Source organism: Chiloscyllium plagiosum, unplaced genomic scaffold (genome assembly GCF_037043375.1).
Source record: "Chiloscyllium plagiosum isolate Xiang-an unplaced genomic scaffold, Cpla_swu_hap1 HiC_scaffold_11, whole genome shotgun sequence".
Classification (NCBI taxonomy): domain Eukaryota; kingdom Metazoa; phylum Chordata; class Chondrichthyes; order Orectolobiformes; family Hemiscylliidae; genus Chiloscyllium; species Chiloscyllium plagiosum.
The window spans coordinates 24,816,347-24,837,818 of NW_028270149.1; the positions used below are offsets into that span (position 1 = coordinate 24,816,347).

The window sequence follows — 21,472 nt, forward strand, 5'->3', positions numbered from 1 at the left end:
TCCACCATACCTATCTATCCACGGACACAGTGGAGAATTTAGCATGGTCAATCCATAAAACCTGCATATCTCTGGACTGTGGGAGGAAACCAGAGTACCAGAAAAAACCCACGCAAACACAGGGAGAATGTGCAAATTCCACGCAGACCATCGTCCAAAGGTGGAATCAAATGTGGGTTCCTAGCACTGTGAGGCAGCAGTAGTAACAACTGACCTACCATGCTGCCACCGTGGTGCACCCCCAGGAGCATTTCTTAAAATAACATGGACAAAGTCCAACTAGAAAAGGGGCTGTATTTGACCTTGTAGTGAGGAGTGGGTTTGGCCAGTTGGGGAGCATTTTGGGAAAAATGAGCATAATTCTTCAAATTTTAAGATAGTTTTGGGTAAGGATAAGGGCAGGTCTGGTCCTTGGGAGAAAGTGCTAAATTGGGGGAATGCTAATTAGACAGAATTAAACAGGTACTAAATAAATTAGATTGGAGGGGTGGGGCTATTTGAGAGTAAACCCAGATCTGACATGTGGAAGGCTTTGAAAGGGCAAATGATCAGAGTCCAAGCATGCTCCTGGAAGGTAGGAGAAAGTGAGGACTGCAGATGCTTGGAGATCAGAGCTGAAAAATGTGTTGCTGGAAAAGTGCACGTCAGGCAGCATCCAAGGAGCAGGAGAATCGGCGTTTCGGGCATAAGCCCTTCTTCAGGAATGAGGAGGGTGTGCCAAGCAGGCTAAGATAAAAGGCAGGGAGGAGGGACTTGGAGGAGGGGCGTTGGGAATGCGATAGGTGGAAGGAAGTTAAGGTGAGGGTGATAGGCCGGAGAGGGGGTGGGGGCGGAGAGGTCGGGAAGAAGATTGCAGGTCAAGAAGGCGGTCAGCACTGCCTTCTTGACCCGCAATCTTCTTCCCGACCTCTCCGCCCCCACCCCCTCTCCGGCCTATCACCCTCACCTTAACCTCCTTCCACCTATCGCATTCCCAACGCCCTCCCCCAAATCCCTCCTCCCTACCTTTTATCTTAGCCTGCTTGGCACACTCTCCTCATTCCTGAAGAAGGGTTTATGCCCAAAAATTCGATTCTCCTGCTCCTTGGATGCTGCCTGACCTGCTGCGCTTTTCCAGCAACACATTTTTCAGCTATGCTCCTGTAAGGTTCAAAGATAAGGATGGCAAAATTTGCAATCCTTGGATGACAGGAAAAATTGAAAGATTAGTCAAAAAGGGAAAGGTTCCAATGTAAGTTTTAGGAAACTGAACTTAAACAAGGCAGGAAGCAGAAAAGAACTTAAACAAGAAATTAGAAGGGCTAAAAGTGACCATGAAATGTCCATGACAAGCAGATTAAGGGGAATCCCAAGGCATTTTATAAGAACATAAGGAGCAAGAGGATAACTAAGAAAAGAATAGGTCCACTCAAGGAGGGAATTTATGAATGGAGCCACAGGAGGTGGATGAGTTCCTTAGCGAGAATGCTACATTGGTATCATCAAGGAAAAGGACATGACAGGGGTAAGATTAGGGAGATGCTCTGGGGCACATCAATATTAAGGAGGTGGTGGAGTTGGGTGCCCTGTCAAACGTTATGCTAGATAGGTTGCCGGCACCTGATGGGCTCTACCCAAGGATACTGAAGGCAGCAAGGCAGGAGATGCTGTGGTCTTGACAGAGATCTTTGTATCCTCTTTAGCCACAGGCAAGCTCCCAGAAGACTGGAGACTAGCCAAGGTTGTTCCTTTGTTTAAGAAGAGTAACAATGATAATCCAGACAAGTATAACCAGTGAGCCTGACATCAGTAATAGAGCAATTATTGGAGAAAATTCCTAGGGTCAAGATTTACTCACAAACAGAGAAGGATGGACTTATAGATAATCAGCATAGTTTTGTATGGGGCAGGTCTTGCCTCAAAAACGTAAGAATGAGTATTCCCGGGGTAATGAAGATGATAGAGGGGGGCAGGGCAGTGGATATTGTCTGAGTAGACTTTATTCAAGCATTTGACAAAGGCACACATGGTCGGCTCGTCCAGAAAATTAAGTCACATGGCATCCACAGCAAGTTGGAAAGGTGGCTACAAAATTAGCTTGGTCATAGAAGACAGAAGTTAGTTGTAGAAGAGTGTTTTTGTCTTATTGGAAGTCTGTGACCAGTGATATTCCACAAAGATTATTGCTGGGGCTTCTGTTGTTTGCAATATATAAATTATTTCCATGAAAATGTAGGTGGTCTAATTAGTAAGCTTGCAGATGACATAAAAATTGGAGTGGTGGTTAACGAGGAAGGACATCAAAGGATACAGCAGGATATAAACCAGTTGGAAAGTTGGGCAGAGAAATGGCTGATGGAGTTCAATCCGAACAAGTGAGGGGTGATGCATTCTTGGAAGTCAAATGCAATTAGTAAATGACAGGATCTTAGCATAGAGGGATCTTGGGGTGCAAGTCCTGTAGCTTCCTGAAAGTGGCAATGCAAGAAAGATAAGGTGGTGAAGATGATATATGGCATACATGCCTTCATCAATTAGGGCACTGATTATAAAAATTAGCAAGTCATGTTGCAGCTGTACAAGATTTTAATTAGGCCATATTTGGAGTACTGTGTGCCATTCTAGTCACCATAACGTACGAAGAATATGGAGGCTTTGGAGAGGATGCTAAAGAGGTTTATCAAGATGTTGCCTAGATTGGAGTGTACTAGCTCCAAGGAGAGGTTGGACAAACTTGGGTTGTTTTCACTTGAGCAGAGAATGAAGAGCATCTGAAAGAAGTATGTAAAATTGACAGGGTGGACAGTCAGCGTCTTCTTCCCCAAATGGAAATGTCAAATATTAGAGGGTAAAGGTGAGAGGGGAAATGTTTAAACATGTGTGAAGAAGGTTTTTTGTATACTGGTGGTCGATGCCTGAAACGTGCTGCCAGAGGAGGTGCTGGAAGCAGATACAATAGCAATGTTTAAAAGGTGCTTAGACATACACAGAGGCAGTGAATCAAGAGATATCAATCATATACAGCAGGTAGGATTAGCGAGTTTTGAGAAGATTTGTAGCTCAGGTTCAGGTTCGGGATCTAGGTTTGCTCACTGAGCTGGAAGGAGGGAGAGCAGAAGGACAATGAGGATGAGGAGAAGGAGGGGTAGCTGGGCAAGGGGGAAGGGGACAAGTATGAGGAAGAGGGCTGCGACAAGGAGGAGGCATAACACTTGCTAAACCAGATGAAACTAGTATCAACAGCATGCTACAGCACTCTGATTGGTTCATGAACAGCTTACGTGTGAACAATACAAAAGCAGATGGTTTCCGGGCTGCAAGGAAAAGCATCTCACTTCTCTCTCCGCAGTGGTGTAACCAAAACCTGAAAATAGCTAGATATTTTCTTCCACCATTTGCTATAAGCTGTTGCCTCTAACCAGTGCCTGAGAAATTGAACAATGAATGTGTCAACAACCACCACCCAAACCCCACCCTGAAGTACTGAAGAGTCAGACTAACTTCAAAACATTAACTGTTTCTCTATCAATAGATGCTACCAGACCTGCTGAGTGTCTGCAATATTCTGTGTTTGTTTCAGATTTCCATAGAAGAACATAGAACAATACAGCACAGAACAGACACTTCGGCCCACGATGTTGTGCCGAACATTTGTCCGAGCTTAACACCCATCCATGTACCTATCCAATTGCCGCTTAAAGGTCACCAATGATTCTGACTCTGCCACTCCCACAGGCAGTGCATTCCATGCCCCCACCACTCTCTGGGTAAAGAACCTACCCCTGACATGCCCCCTATACCTTCCACCCTTCACCTTAAATTTATGTCCCCTTGTAACACTCTGTTGTACCCGGGGAAAAAGTCTCTGACTGTCCTACTCTATCTATTCCTCTGATCATCTTATAAACCTCTATCAAGTCACCCCTCATCCTTCGCCATTCCAATGAGAAAAGGCCTAGCACTCTCAACCTATCCTCATACGACCTATTCTCCATTCCAGGCAACATCCTGGTAAATCTCCTCTGCACCCTCTCCAAAGCTTCCACATCTTTCCTAAAGTGAGGCGACCAGAACTGCACACAGTACTCCAAATGTAGCCTTACCAAGGTCCTGTACAGCTGCAACATCACCTCACGATTCTTGAATTCAATCCCTCTGCTAATGAACGCTAATACACCATAGGCCTTCTTACAAGCTCTATCCACCTGAGTGGCAACTTTCAAAGAGCTATGAACATAGACCCCAAGATCCCTCTGCTCCTCCACCTTACTAAGAACCCTACCGTTAATCCTGTATTTTGCATTCTTATCTGTCCTTCCAAAATGGACAATCTCACACTTGACAGGGTTGAACTCCATCTGCCACTCCTCAGCCCAGCTCTGCATCATATCTAAGTCCCTTTGCAGCCAACAATAGCCCTCCTCACTATCCACAGCTCCACCAATCTTTGTATCGTCTGCAAATTTACTGACCCACCCTTCGACTCCCTCTTCCAAGTCATTAATAAACATTACAAACAGCAGAAGACCCAGAACTGATCCCTGCGGAACTCCACTTGTAACTGGGCTCCAGGCTGAATATTTACCATCTACCACCACTCTCTGACTTCGACCGGTTAGCCAGTTCTCTATCCAACTGGCCAAATTTCCCACTATCCCATGCCTCCTAACTTTCTGCATAAGCCTATCATGGGGAACCTTATCAAATGCCTTACTAAAATCCATGTACACTACATCCACTGCTCTACCCCTCATCCACATGCTTGGTCACCTCCTCAAAGAATTTAATAAGACTTGCAAGGCAAGACCTACCCCTCACAAATCCATGTTGGCTGTCCCTAATCAAGCAGTGTCTTTCCAGATACTCATAAATCCTATCCCTCAATACCCTTTCCATTACTTTGCCTACCAGACAGACTAACTGGCCTGTAATTCCCAAGGTTATCCCTATTCCCTTGGGAATATTTTGCTTTTCTTTTTAGAAGTTAATATACATTCGCCACTCTTCAGTGCCCTGGTACCACCCCCGTTGACAGCGAAGACGAAAAGATCATTGCCAACGGCTCTGCAATTTCCTCTCTTGCTTCCCACATAATCCTAGGATATATCCCGTCAGGCCCGGGCGACTTGTCTATCCTCAAGTTGTTCAAAATTGCCAACACATCTTCCTTCCTAACAAGTATCTCCTCTAGCTTACCAGTCCGTTTCATACTCTCCTCTTCAACAATACAGTCCCTCTCATTTGTAAATACTGAAGAAAAGTACTCATTCAAGACCTCTCTTATCTCTTCCAACTCAATACACAGTCTCCCACTACTGTCCTTGATCAGACCTACCCTCGTTCTCGTCATTCTCATGTTTCTCACATACGCATAAAAGGCCTTGGGATTATCCTTGATCCTACCCGCCAAAGATTTTTCATGCCCTCTCAGCTCTCCTAATCCTTTTCTTCAGCTCCCTCCTGGCTATCCTGCATCCCTCCAACGCTCTGTCTGAATCTTGTTTCCTCAACCTTATGTAAGCCTCCTTCTTCCTCTTTACAAGACATTCAACCTCCCTCGTCAACCAAGGTTCCCTCACACGACCATCTCTTTCCTGCCTGACAGGTACATACATATCAAGGACACGTCGTATCTGTTCCTTGAAAAAGTTCCACATTTCAACGACATCCTTCCCTGGCAGCCTATGCTCCCAAGTTATGCTCCTCAGATCTTGTCTTGCAGCATCGTATTTACCCTTCCCCCAATTGTAAAACCTACCCTGTTGCACGCACCTATCTCTCTCCATAACCAAGGTGAAAGTCACAGAATTGTGGTCACCATCACCAAAATGCTCACCCACTAACAAGCCCATCACTTGTCCCGGTTTGTTACCAAGTACCAAATCCAATATGGCCTCCCCTCTGGTCGGACAATCTACATACTAAGTTAGAAAAGCTTCCTGGACACACTGCACAAACACCGCCCCATCCAATCTACTTGATCTAAAGAGCTTCCAATCAATATTTGGGAAGTTGACATCGCCCATGACTACTACCCTGTGGCTTCTGCACCTTTCCAAAAATCTGTTTCCCAGTCTGTTTCTCCACATCTCTGCTGCTATTGGGAGGCCTATAGTAAACACCCAACAAGATGACTGCTCCTTTCCTATTTCTGACTTCAGCCCATACTACCTCCAAAGGCAGATCCCCCTCGAACTGCCTTTCTGCAGCCATTATACCATTTCTAATTAGCAACGCCACCCCCCCTCCTTTTTTACCACCCTCCCTAATCTTACTGAAACATCTGCAACCAGGAACCTCTAACAACCATTCCTGTCCCTCTTCTATCCATGTTTCCGTGATGGCCACAACATCGTAGTCCCAAGTACCGATCCACGCCTTAAGTTCACCCACCTTATTTCTGATACTCCTTGCGTTGAAGTATACACACTTGAACCCATCTCTGTGTCCGCAAGAATTCCCTGCCAGTGCTACCTTCTCCACAGCCTCCCTACATTCTTGGACATCCTGAAAACCAGATCCTTGGACATCCTTCTCCACTCAAATAACAATCACTTACCTTCCCAACCAGCTCTGCGCTCCGACTTCACTTCCGCCCAGCTCCCGCCGCTCTCTGCTGCATCATTCGCAATATTTTGCTTTTCTTTTTAGAAGTTAATATACATCACAACAATAGCCTTTTCCTCATTAAGCCGCTTTGTTACTTCTTCAGAAAGCTGCAAGTTAGTTGAACATAATTTTCTCCTAAAATGCATTCTGATGCTTCCCAACAAACCCACGTTGTCTACTGTTAAACTGTTCAAATATGTAAAACTAGGCAGTGTACCCTCTTTTACATACTGAAATGATACTACCTACCACTCATATCACAAAGAACCTTTTTCTGTATATAAAACTTTTCTCTACAGTTTACTCTACAGTTCTCAACCAGGACTATTAATTGCTATGTGTTTACCAGTTGACCCATTTCAAAACTATAACTGGTTTGTAAAACTTAATTTTTTGAATAATAAAACATAACAATTCTATGACCTTGGAGTTAAAACAAAAAGCTTCAATTACAACTATGTATATTTTTCAGAGTTTGACAATATGGATCAACAACGATGCTCTTGGAAAAAGAAGGCAATAACTTACTAAGGTTGAATGTGTTGTTGAAGTATTAGATGTTAAGAAATATACTCAATGAAGAGAGTAGTTACCACAAAAAAACATTTCCACTCTCTTTAAAAGAAGATAAAAATCAGAATCTCAGTAGAAAAGTAATTGGCAGGCATTATTTTTCTTCTAAAGTTTGAGATATATCAGCAGCTATATCAGACAGACTTGCCTGTTCAATTCTATTTTCCACTGGCTGTGAACTTACAATGGGAATACTGTCTTTTAAAACTAGCAGCTTCCCTCTCACCAACATAAACATAAAAGCCTTTCTGTATAGGAATGCCAAACTTGAATAGTATCTGACCACAAAAACTACTGATTGCAAAGGGTTATAGCGAAGATGATAAAGCTAAAAGCCACCTTCAACAGGAACTAGATTGGTTAAAATGGTCACATACTTCTGAAAAGAAAATACTTTCCTGTTACTAGCCAATGTCTCCTTGCCCTGTCTTATTGCTGCATTTTATAGCTTTAGAGTGCAGGCCAGAAGCTGTCTGGAAACACTGCAAATTTCCACTGCCATAAAATGATGAAAAACAAGCACAAGCAGGTCACTGTTAAACTTCTGCCAGCCTTTTCAAGCGAAAGAGAAATATAACCAACAGTTGTCCAAATAATATTGTGATAAAAATAGAAACATAGTATATGTTTGCAGTACAATAGATACACTTCACTGGACTCTCAGTCAGTTGAACAGAACACTGTTAAACCAGCAACAATGGAACAGGATGGTCTATTCAGCCCATCAAGCCTGTTCTGTCATTTCCTCAGTGTCTTAATGCAATTAGTCTCCAGAAACGTACTGAGTACTGAGTACTGGTGAATGATTGAGTTTCCACAATCCACTGAGGTAGAGAATCCCAAAGATGGACCATGTCCTGAATGAAGAAATTCTTCCTGATTTTCAGTCTTAAGTGACCTGCCCTTTTCCTGAGATTATGTCACCTAGTTTTACATTTGGCAGCTATGTGAAACATCCAATCTATATCCACTCTCACATCCTGTAAGAATTCTGTCAATTTCATTGAGATCATCAATTGATCTTTGTAACTCCAGAGAATGCAGAATCAGTTTCCTCAATCTCTCCGCATAAAACAATTCCAGACATAAAACCTTTCCTCAGTGAAATTCCCTTCTGCCCTCTCTATATGGAGTACATTCTTCCAAAAGTAAGGTGATCAAACCAGTAAACAAAATTCAAGGTGAGGATTCATCAAGGATTGACATGACCACAGCAAGACAACTTTCTTCTGAACTCAAATCCATTTGAAATTAATGTCATATACCAATCACCTTACCAGTTGCTTGCTGTAATCTCTTTTCCCTTTCCTCATTAGTTTCGTGGTTCACTTATGCTGGGCGCCGAATTGCTCCCAATCTTCAGACTTGCCATTTTTGTTTTTTTTTAAATCAGCCATTTTCTTTGATCTAAAGCATTCTTTAACTATGAATCATTCATCTTTCCCTTTTTGTATTTGTAACTTAGAAGAAAATATATCTCTTGCAAATCGTATTTAGTTTTCTCAAAATTTAACTGTAAATGTTTTTATTTTAGCATCAGAATTTTAAAATCAAAAGCTAATTTGGATAGGGACTTTATCCTTCAAAAGTGTATTGTTTAGTACCCTGGACCCTTTACAGCCTTTTCAACTTATTAACAAATATGGGCACCATATGGCCAGGGATGGGATTGAAACCGGAGGCCCACTACAGACTTTAAACAGGCATAGCAATAAATTCATTAACTTAAAAAGAAAATTAAGCACTGCAGAGATGAGACAGGGAGAATGAAACTAGCAGAGATGGTCTTGCAGAGAAGCTGCATCAACACAGTGACTCAATGGCCTCCTTCTGTGCTGTAACCAATCTCTGACTTACTTCGCAGTTTCTTTAAAAGTTCCTAACTCATCAGAACTGGCTCTAAACTCTGAAATAACTGAAGGATCTGGAATTGACAAATTACCTTCTTTCACTTAGTTGAAGTGACCAGAGCTTAAATGTTAATGTTTTTTGATTTCTATCAAAAGATGCAGATGCTGCCACATTTCACTAAACATTATTTTTGAAATAATTGGGAGGCTTCTTTGTTGAGCAACTTTCATACAGTTGCAAAACTTAAGCTGTGATTAATCTTTACTAATCATGTAGGGAGTCTTCTAACTATATTAACAACACTGCTGGATTCAATGTATGCTGACTTACCAATCACTCCTCAAATTTATAGACATCAGGAAGTCCAATGCAATGCATTTCCAGCAAGTCCTTTTGCTGGTTACATAACCAGCAGCTGCAAGCCTGTTTAGAGAAGCTGTACTGGAGTCTCAAATTTCAATTCCAGCCTTGGCCAGACCTATTCATGCATTTTTCAATGACTTGAAAAGGCTGAACAGGGGCCAGTGTTCTCAAGAGGCTACTTTGAAGCAAAATAATCTATATTCACCCAAATCAATCTTCTCAATTTTTAATTTTGCAATTTAATCAAATGTTTCACAGTGAGAATAAAAAAAAATGCTCTCCATTCTTCAGACATTTACTGATGAAAAAAAACTTTGAATTGCACAAAGCAAACAAGTATCAAGCCTGGAGAAGAGGATATGACAAACTAGGAGAGTGTGATGCCAAACTTGGATTTCCAAATCAATACAGGCAAAGTAGTGACTACAATATGTTAGAAATCTTAAATAAAATTGTTAGGAATGTTCAGATCAGGCAGCAACTGCGGAAAAAAGAAACAATAGTTAACCCTTTAAGCCAACGAACCTGGAGCTGAAAACAACACAATTCTGATGTGTGAACTCATTTTACAATCCATAAATGTTCACTAACATGCTAAGGATATCTGGCTTTTCCTGCTTTTATGTTCCTAAAATTTTGCATACTCTTGAAGAATGACAAAACCCTGGCCAGAATCAGTCATCTCATTTTCAGGAGATCTCTGCAGGCGCTCCTTAGGGCATTTAGAATCAATCTGTTCTGAAAGAACAGGTGGGACTTGAACTCAGGCTTCACAGCTCAGCATAATGGAGAACATCACTGTACCACAAGCACCCTCAGTTCCTCAGTGTAGTGCCCTAGGTCCAACGATCTTCAGCTGCTTCATCAATGATCTACCCTCCATGAAAAGATCAGAAATGAGGTCGTCCTCTGATGATTGCACAAAGCATAGCAACATTCACAACTCCTCATCACAACTGCTCAGATAATGAGCAGTCCATGCCCAAACACAACAATATCTGCACAACATTTAGGTTTAGGCTGACAAGGTACAAGTAATATTCATGCAACACACACCTGGACCATCTTCAACAAGACAGAATCTAACCACCAGCTAAACATTCAATGGCAGTACCACCGCCAAATCCTCTCTAACATTACTATTGATCAGAAACTGACTGGACTTGCCATATGAAGTGGTTGCAAGCAGAGGTTAGAGGCTGGGAATTCTGCAGCAATGAACTTATATGCTGAATTTGCAAAGTGTAAAGCGCGATTGAATGTTCACCATTTGCCTGGATGAGTACAGCTTCAACACCGTGTGGGCGGCACGGTGGCACAGTGGTTAGCACTGCTGCCTCACAGCGCCAGAGACCCGGGTTCAATTCCCGCCTCAGGCAACTGTGTGTGGAGTTTGCACATTCTCCCCGTGTCTGCGTGGGTTTCCTCCGGGTGCTCCAGTTTCCTCCCACAGTCCAAATAATGTGCAGGTCAGGTGAATTGACCATGCTAAATTGCCCATAGTGTTAGGTGAAGGGGTAAATGTAGGGGAATGGGTCTGGGTTGGTGCGCTTCAGCGGGTCGGTGTGGACTTGTTGGGCTGAAGGGCCTGTTTCCACACTGTAAGTAATCTAATCTAATCTAAAAGAAAGCAGCCCACATGATTAGCATTTTGTCCAGAAATATCCACTCCCTCCATCTCTGTTGCTCATTAGTAGCAATGTGTGCGATCTACAAGAGTCACTACAGAAAATCACAAATGTTCCTTAGATAGTACATACCAAATGCATGATGACTCCCATCTAGAAGGGTGAGGAAACACAAACACCTGCAAGTTCCCTCAAAGACATTCACCAACCTGTCTTGGAAATATATTGCCATTCCTTCAGTGTCACAAAGTCAGAATGCAGGAAACTCCCTCACTAACACCATTGTGGACTTTCCTACATCAAATGGACTGTAGCAGTTTAAGGAGAAAACTAACCCACGCCTACTCAACAGCAATTAGGAAGGGAAAATAAATGCTGGCACAGCCAGTGACACCCACATCCTGCGAATGACATTTTTGTTAAAAAGGTACCTCAAGTTTTACAGTGCTGGGAACAAACGATTTGGGGTCGAGCTTTGAAAGGAATTGGTCATTCAACACATTTTTTAAAAATTTCTATATTTTCTAGGGAGGTTTTCAGATGCAGTGGGTAGTTTCCCTGCTCTGAGCCAGAAGTTCAGGATTCAAGTCACATTCCAGAACTTCATGACCAGAGAAGGTACATTCATAATGTGGCTGATTCTTAACTGCCTCTCTGAAATGTACTTAGAGACAACATTGGAGAACAGCACCTCATTTTCTGCCTGGGCAGCCTACAGCCCGGAGGATTCAACATTGAGTTCTCCAATTTCAAATCACCTCCCTTCCCATCCCCCGACTCCTTTTCCAGCCCCTCCCCATCCGTTCCATTCCTCTGACCTATCGGAAAGATGTTGTGAAACTTGAAAGGGTTCAGAAAAGATTTACAAGGATGTTGCCAGGGTTGGAAGATTTTAGCTATAGGGAGAGGCTGAACAGGCTGGGGCTGTTTTCCCTGCAGCGTCGGAGGCTGAGGGGTAACCTTATAGAGGTTTACAAAATTATGAGGGGCAAGGATAGGGTAAATAGGCAAAGTCTTTTCCCTGGGGTCAGGGAGCCTAGAACTAGAGGACAAAGGTTTAGGATAAGAGGGGAAAGATATAAAAGAGACCTAAGGGGCAACTTTTTCACACAGAGGGTGGTACGTGTATGGAATGAGCTGCCAAAGGAAGTGGTGGAGGCTGATAGAATTGCAACATTTAAGAGGCATTTGGATGGGTATATGAATAGGAAGGGTTTGGAGAGATATGTGCCAGGTGCTGGCAGGAGGGACTAGATTGGGTTGGGATATCTGGTCGGTATGGACGGGTTGGACCGAAGGGTCAGTTTCTGTGCTGTACATCCCTATGACTATGACCAACTAGGCCATACCCGTTTCCTGTATTCACCTATCGCTAACTCACTCCACCCAAATCCCCCCCCCCCCAATCCTCTCCTTACAGCCACCCCCAGTCCTGAAGAAGGGTTACACCTGAATCGTTGACTTCTCCATCCTCTTATGCTGCCTGGCTTGCTGTGTTCTTCCAGTCTCCTACTAGTCTACCTCTGAAATGTCCTAGCAAGCTGCTGAGTTCAAGGACAATTAGGAAAGAGTAACAAATGCTATCCTTTCCTATAGCCCAGGAGGGAATAAGAAAAGAACAGGCAGATTGAGGGCTTGTAAAGGAGGTTGAGTTGTCAAGATGAAGATGGAAAGAAGTTAAAAAGTAACTGAAGCTGTTTATAGTACATCAGCACACATTATTTGCTAACATGAAACATAATTCATGTCTGTCATATAACATTAATGGCAAATTTCACATTTATTTCCCCAATCATCTAGAATATGCATAAATTCCCCCACAGCAGAAAATGTTTTGCTAATGTCTAATTAGAGATAATTTCCATCTTCACTGTCTATGGATTAATGAGAGAGAATATATAGAAGTCATCCAATTTCAACTGAGAGAATGCAACTGTGATAGAGAAACTGAAGAAGGAAATGGGGTAGGAAAAAAAGTGTGGAAGTGGACAAGTTAATGATGGCGCCTCGTCAGTTCCAAGGCATATAATGGGAAACAGATCATGTGATAGACAAGGGCACAGTAGAACAAAACTTAAATTCTCTTAATATTCTACAATACAGTGACATATAAAACTTAGGGATAGCCAGTGATTAATTGCATTTTACTGATAAGAATGGTAGGGTCAGCACTAAATGTACACTAATTTTTGTAACAAACAGTTAGTTAAAAAGGCAAAAGTGATCTGATGGCCCACATTGCAAAAAAAACTATGTAAAGGAACAGATGTCTTAGCTTAGTTGTAGAGAGCCTTGTTGAGTCGTAGCTGATTTAGTGTGTACACTTTTGTCACCTTACCAAAAAAAGGAAATACTTCCAAAAGAGGGAGTACAGTGAAGGACTGATTCCTGGGATAGCAGGTTTACTATATGACGACAGATTAATCATCTGGTCCTGTATTAACTAGGGTTTGGAAGAAAATGGGGTCTCAGTGGTGGTGATCCAAAACAAGGTACCAAGTTTCAGAATACAGAGAGGCCATATACAACGGAGGAGGAAGAGAAATTTCTTCCCTCAGGGTGTGGTAAACCAATTAAATACTCTAACACATAGGCAGCAGAGGGCCAATCACTGAAGAAGTTTCAGAAATATAGACTTCTATGGGCAAAGGGTGTCAAGTAGAGTGGAGATAGATTGTCAAAGCCATATTTCCACACGGTGAATCAGTTCTGATCATACTAAATGGCTGAGTAGGGTCAATGTGGCAAATGGCCTACTCTTGCAACCATTTTTCTATACTTCTAAAATGTATCTTCTTGTTCATGCACTTAAAGCATCAACTAATAGTGAAGGCCATCAATACCAATACCTAGGCTAATGACAGTTATACAGCTTCATCATTTCAATATCCAAGCTTCACGAGAAAGCCTGCACTTTTAAAAGCAGCTGAACAATTTATCCAAGAGTTGTATTTAAGCAAGCATGCCATCAAATCTCAGACACTACATTGCATTATGCAAAACACACAAAGAAATGGTTGCTGGCTTTCTAATCTCAAGGCTGAAGCAGACATTCTCAACCAAGTATCAATTCAACACACTGCCTAATTACTGTAAATTAGTCTGGTAATCTTTGAAGGGATAAGTCAAAATACACACAACTTTATCTTAACAGAATGTACACTGCATTATTCTCATTCTGATATCTTCTGCCCTCAAAAGATAATATGTATTCCGCAAGTAATGTCACAAGAGATATATCAGCATTTTCGAAATGTACCTGACTTTGGGAATCATTCTTCCACATAGCAGTATGGTACAGGTTTCAAATTATGACACAGTGTTCCGTTGCATGGTGCAGTATTGAAAGATAAATAATTTTCCACACGTTCTCCTTCAAAAAGTCTAATAAATCAAGTGTGACCACAATCAGAGAGAAGCCACTGCTGAACAGGAGCCGACATGATCAATAACCTTTCTTGGTCTACCACACAAAGCAATACTTTATAGTATTTTGTTATGATGTTACCCAATATTAACATTTTTAAATAGTCTAAATGCCACATTTTAACCAATAAGTACAAAAAGACTGATTTTTTTAAAAAAACAAAGCCAATTATACTCTATATAAAAGGCTTAAAAACAAGCACAAATGCAATTAACTTAACACTATTGTTTGTAATTAGGTGGGTTTATGCAGCCAAGCTTATTCTTAATTCCCCACAGGATTATCTTTTAAGACTTATTATTCATAAAGTTATTTATTTCTGGAAGATATACCATTCTTAAAGTTATTCACATCTAGAAATGCTATCCATAAGTATGATATAGTGCTCTGGAGATTTCTCCTCAGCTCCAGTTATTCTCAGATGTAAAATGTTCATTTACTATCTATTGACTGTGGACATCTCTGTCCATGGTTCTGGTTACTTTTTCAATACTTACCAGTTAATCTGATCATTGCATTTGGCACAAAACTCTCTGCACCATTGTAGATTCTCCCACTGATTTCAAACTGGTAATCTTCCCTCACAAAATCACAATGAGTCATTGTCATAAAGAGGTGCAGAATTGAAACAGACCCCTTGCTCCAATTCGTCAATGCCGACCAGATATCCCATATTAATCTAGCCCCAAATCAATCTAGTCCTATTCAAACAGCCAGCCAAATACCTTTTAAAATGTTGTAATTATAACAGCGTCCACCACCCCTTCTGGCAGCTCAATACAAGCCACATTTAATATAGTGATTGAAGAAGTTAGGTTTTTAATTCCCTTCAGGTGCAAGCCTAGCTAACGATAGCTAAAATAAATTATCATGTCTCAGTGAGTTGCAAACCAAACAAGATACGGATTGCAACTAACTTTTCCAACAAATAAATACAAAGATAAATTGTAACCAATCATTTCCATGATGGTGTAGCTTGCTCTGGACTTTTCCACCTCCTGATGCTGCCTGGCTTTGCTGTGTTTTTCCAGCATCCTGCTCGTCTACCCTGGACTGTCTTCAGACTGATTTTAAGCAAATTAGCCCTCAAGAGTCATATAGCACAGAAACAGACGTTTTGGTTCAACCAGTCCTTGCCGAACATAATCATAAACTAAACTAGACCCACCTGCCTGTTCTTGGCCCATATACCTCCAAGCCTTCCCTATTCATGTATCCAATCAAACATCTTTTAAAGGTTGTAATTGTACCCACATCCACCACTCCTCAGAACTTCATTTTGCACGGTAATCACCTATCTACATTATTTTTCATCTGACTGAATAAATGGGTATCACAGCCTTTCTGGGCTCACTGCATGCAGCTATACTAATTTAACTCCACTAACCAAATCAAAAACTACAAACCCCTGTTTTTGCACAACACTGCAATCATCATTTCTTTAAAAAACTTTCTAACTCATTATTCTGTCCTGGAAATATACTTCAGTGTCACGGGATCAAACTCCTGGAATTCCCTCCTCAACAATGTTAAGACTACCTACAGAATATCCCATGAATGAATAAAATCAACCTGTTCAGAGACATTGTTATTACAGACCTCTGGAGCAGGTGGAACTTGAATTCAGGTCTCTTGGCTCACAGATAGGGACATTACCACTGCAACACAAGAGCCCCTAAAATCGATGATTGATTAGACTAGATTAGATTAGATTGCCTACAGTGTGGAAACAGGCCCTTCGGCCCAACCAGTCCACACCGACCCTCCAAAGAGTAACCCACCCAGACCCATTTCCCTCTGACTAATGCACCTAACACTATGGGCAATTCACCTGACCTGCACATCTTTGAACTGTGGGAAGAAACCGGAGCACCCAGAGGAAACCCACGCAAACACAGGGAGAATGTGCGAACTGGAGTGCTTCTCTCACAACTGAACTATTTCAACTAAGCACTTCAAGCATTGGAGGCAGCCATTCAATCCATCAGTTCTGATTGAAAACCTCACTCAGTCTCCCACCTTTTCATTGCACCTGTGCTCATTCTTTTTTCTTGCAGTTTTTAAATCAGCCTGTTCAGAGATGTTATCACACATCTCTGTAGGAGGTGGGACTTGAATTCAGGCTCCTGACTTGGAGGTAGGGATACTACCACTGTGCCACAACAGTTTCTCATCCTATCTCTTCCCCTGCCCCCCAAACAAAAGTCATATCTCCATCACTACGGCTGAGTAAGACTAGCTACTGTTCTATTCTGGCCTTTTTAATCTATAAGCTAAAAAAGTTATACTCTAAAAACATATGAACAATGAACTAGATAATTACAACAGTCACAATAATTCAACTCAGCATTAGAAAACAATGTGATATCAGAAATAAGATGGCTAATAATTCTAATCTGTTACTAACATGATTCTAAAAGATCACACGCACACAAATAATGTAACTTAGATATTTCTATGTGATGCGATCTTGACGTAAACCAGACTTAACCAGCACTACTAAAAGACCAGGAATAGAGAGCAGTCTCATGATTAACATAAACAGAAAAATCAGCACAAAAGCAAATTCAACCAGAGATATCAGAAAAAACAAAATGTGTTCATTGAAGGATATTTACATTAAGAATTAAAATGATGAGCAACAGAAGTCCAAAAAGATGCATACTCATGCTTCAGAAATTACACAATGGATTTGACAAAGTTAGACATGATCGAATATTTGAAATGCTATACAACTTTGACTTAGAAATGAAAAATTTAAGACCGATTCAGAAGTTATGCTAGGGCAGAACAGCAGTAGGCAAAATACACAATAAGTGCAGTTAATTGATAGCTATGTACTAAAAACGTGTGACAAGGTTGTGTTCAGTCTCTGGACCTTCTCAATGAAATGAACAATAATTTCTCAAAAGGTGCAACGAATTGCAGTAGACAGACTGAATATGAATGGAGATGACAGATAGAGAAAAATCCAGGAAGAATTCTAGACAACTCTGACTAACAAATGTATGGATTACCATTACCCTGCAGCAAAACAGTACACATGGTTACATGAAAAGATATCTAAATAACAGTAGAATAAGAATTTTTATAGAATTTTAAATAGAATCCGTATAGTGTGGAAACAAGCCCTTCAGCCCAACAAGTCCACGCCAACCCTTCAAAGAGTAACCCACCCAGACTCATTCCCCAATATTTACCCCTGACTAATGCACGTAACCTAGACATCACTGACTCTATTGTCAATCTAGCATGGCCAATTCACCTAACCTGCACATCTTTGGACTGTGGGTGGAAACCAGAGCACCAGGAGAAAACCCACGCAGACACAGGGGAGTGTGTGCAAACTCCACACAGACAGTCGCCCAAGGGCAGAATTGAACCCAGGTCCCTGGCGCTCTGAGGCAGCAGTGCTAACCACTGAGTCACCGCGCCACCCAAGAAATAAAATAGGTAGTATTATTTTCTTTTCTGCGTAGCCTGCTAATATCAAATAAGAAACGAGAATGGTTCAGCGGCACATGACACTTGCAGAACAAACGTTCCTAAAAAAGTCAAGACTTTTTTTTTAGAAATAAGAACATCTGTATAGAAAACAAATCCAGATTACTTTGTCTGGATATGGAAGGTGCACACAAGGCAGACGTGTGAAGTTAAATTACAGGCAACTGAAAAGTAGCTGCAAGTTTTGAGGTATACGATGAGGATCATTTGGGACAATCTATATAATACTGAAGTTCTACACAAAGCAGGCATACAAGTACAAACTTTTGAGATCATCACTAAGACACACTACAATTCTTTGGCCACATTCTTGGTAGAGAGAAACAAGATGATCTGACAATAATTGGTTAAAAAAAAAGTTAGCAGAGAAAAAGGGGAAAAAAGGAAGAACTACTCCAACAGCTTTAAAACAAGTATGCATGTTAAGAACACTGAAATATTGACTTTCATGGTCCTTGATAAAAGCCATGATTGCTGATGTTGTAAAACGTGACACATGAAAAAAGGCAAATCATTCCTAGTCTCTCAGGAGTTAACTGAAAGCATTAAATGGGTCTTAGCATCACTCAGACAGAATTTTTAAGGAAAGAAAGGCAGCATGGACCTTGGTGGATATTTGGTATGCACAAGAAACAAATCTGTGCCGATACTGGTTAATCAAATCAGTACATAACAAATGCAAAACCTGATCTAATTATTTTAAGTACCAGCAACCAATGTAAACCCTTATACACTCGTAATTTGCAATCATCCAGCCCACAGGTTTGAAATCATCCGCACAAATGCATGGTTCCACGTTTAATCAATGAGTGGTGTGCGCTGGATACAAGATGATAATGATGTGGATATTCACGCAGACCACCTGGTCCTATTTACAAAGGAGCTATTCTAATGCTTTCGAATAGGGTAAAATCCAGCTCACAAACTGAAAAAGTAGCCCACAGTTAAACATTTGCAGATGTTACAGCTACCAAGAATCATAGCCATAACCAAAGTAATGCTGATCATCAACTATAATGCAGTATGAAAACATGATTAATCCTGTGCCATCAAGAATATCAGTAATTGAAACATACAATTCTTAATTTAGAACCAAATTATAACATCTGCGAATTCAAGATAAATACCAAATTGTCCCAATCCCAAATCCCTTACCTTCCATCCAGCTGAACTGTTGCTATCTCCTTTGTCCTTGAAGTAAGGCACAGATTTAACCATCCAGTCGTAGATCTGAGACAGAGTCAATCTCTTCTCAGGAGAACTCTCAATTGCTTTAGTGATGAGGTCTGCATAAGATTGATGACCCCAGGCATTCCTTCTAGAAGAACTCTTCCGCTGAGCATTTGCTGCACCAACTTGAGTACACACCTCTGCATTCAGACCCGTTTCAGTCTCTGATTTTACAGCACTAGGATCAGAAACCTCCTGCTTTTCTTCTTCAGTGGGGGTTCCTGAGGCAGAATCTTCCTGTTTGACAGTTGTCAGATCTGGCCTCGGCAAAGGCCAAGTGCAAGATCTGGGCCGGCTCTGTGGTTCAAAATCTGGATCAATCTCAGCCGGTGATGTTTCTTCAGCCATAATTGATAAAATGTTGTACAAAATAAATCAAACTTTAGATTCAGACACAATGGCTATTATTTTTTCTTAAATAAAAGGCCATGGCAAAAATCCTCTAAAATACATGCATTTTTCATTTCATTCAAATGTTCCACATTTTAAATTAAAACAATTTTGCATCTTTATTGTAGGGAAAAAATCCTGGTTATTCAGAAAGTCCAACAAGCACACAAGCAAATATGCTGGCACTTTTCACCAGTTATAACTTTGATTTGAAACTATGGTCAGTTTCAGTTCCCAGTAATTAAAACAATATAATTCCAACCAAGAGGAACAAAACTGACATATACTGTAATAGGTTCTGTTAAGTCCATTCCAGTATTTACACATGCTCTGAATTCAAAGCTCAGATACGATTTAACACTTTGGCGTTTTCTACGACGGAAAATCTGATTTGCTTATTATAAACCATAAAATACTGCAAGGTGTCAACATGCCAGCAGAATCAGATAGAAGTTTTGAAAGCAACGTTCATGAAATTATCTTTTATCATATATATCACCTGTCATGGCGATCTTCTGTACGAATATTTTAATACACAGAAAATGCTTATAGCAGCCAGTAACTTTGCTAAGTTCGGCAGAATTCACAAAATCGGTGCAATTCCCAAAAAGCGTCGTTCTCTTCTTGTATAAAAAGTACCTTCAAAATGGTGCGTTTGCAGCACCTTTGCGCGCATGGAGTATGGAATCTTCTTTCATTTGATGTAAAAAGGCAGTGTAAAAGAACAAGTGAAAATGAATTCCTGATAGCTTTATATTCTCTTTCTGCAGGATTAAGAACTCGTCAGATACTTCACTTCACAAAAGTGGCTTAAAAGGGGAGGAAAAAGTTTCGAGACAAAACTAGAAGAAAATTAATCAATGAGCATAAAAATCTTCCAAAAATCTGCGTTGGCGTGTGGGTTTCTCAAGGGGCCATTGGATGGAACGTAGTCTCCAGGGCCGAGCGGCTGCGTTGCCTTTTCCTAAAGAGGGAGCTTCTTCCAATGCCCTCACTCGCTGAGTCCTGGTCGGTGCCCCGTTGAACGGCCCGGCCACAAGGCGCCTCCATTCCAAGCGACCATCTTGAAGACGAGGACGGGCAAAGGAAAAAATTGCACTGCAGATGCAAACCTCTCCTTCCAAGTTGTGAGGAGGAGGAGGACAAGGGGGACAGAGTAGTGGTGGGGGAAGCTTTGCGTCGTCTACCGGACACTTTGGCGATGGCGGCCTCCACCGGGACCACCGCCAAACTTCATTGGAAATGATTCCAAATCACAGCCAGGATGTCGATTGGAAGTACTAAAATTTCCTCTTCTGCCCTTAACCAATACGAATATTCTTTTCCTTTTCACCTTTCTCTCTTTTCACCCATTTGGCTTCTTTTGACGCGTATTCATGGCGTAGTAAACATCACCGCCTGACGCAACGGGGAATGGCGCCCGGGGGGGTGGAGAAACGAGAAGGGAAGATGGCGGCGAGCCGCCAATGCATGACGGGTATTGTAGTCCTTAGAAAACAACTGTCGCGGCGCTCATATGAAAGCCGACACCCGGAGAACTACGTGTCCCTGGGTTCCTCACGGTCCGACCTTCAGCGGCAACAACAACTTAGATTCATGCAGCGCCGGAGGAAAATCATAGCTTTTGATGTCCGATCACTTGCGTCCTGCCGACTTGATTCATCGTTGTCACATTTAGTCTGTAAGATCTTCTGTATTTGATGGGATTACAATCTCAGCCACTCCTGTTTCTTATTTTTCTCACTCTCCGTCTACAGCCTAAAGCTGCCACGGTGCGAGCTAACGTAGCCCTATGGCGCGATGTCTTATGGTAACTGTAGTCCTGAACGGTAGCTTGCCCCATTGGTGTTTATCGCCGTGAAAGCAGAGATGAACTACAACTCCCAGGAGGCGCTGGGGACGTCCTTTTTTTAAAAAA

General features: G+C 41.6%; 1 protein-coding gene across 2 annotated transcripts in view; it reads right to left on the reverse strand.

Moving 5' to 3' along the window:
* foxo4 (forkhead box O4) overlaps positions 1-20,964 on the reverse strand; it is a 60,573-nt gene extending 39,609 nt beyond the window's left edge. For both annotated transcript variants that reach the window (XM_043705008.2, XM_043705007.2), the window contains exon 1: positions 19,090-20,964. In XM_043705008.2, coding sequence (XP_043560943.2) covers positions 19,090-19,512 — 423 coding nt within the window. In that variant the 5' untranslated portion in view covers positions 19,513-20,964. The remainder of the gene's footprint in view (positions 1-19,089) is intronic.
* Between the last annotated feature and the right edge of the window lie 508 nt (positions 20,965-21,472).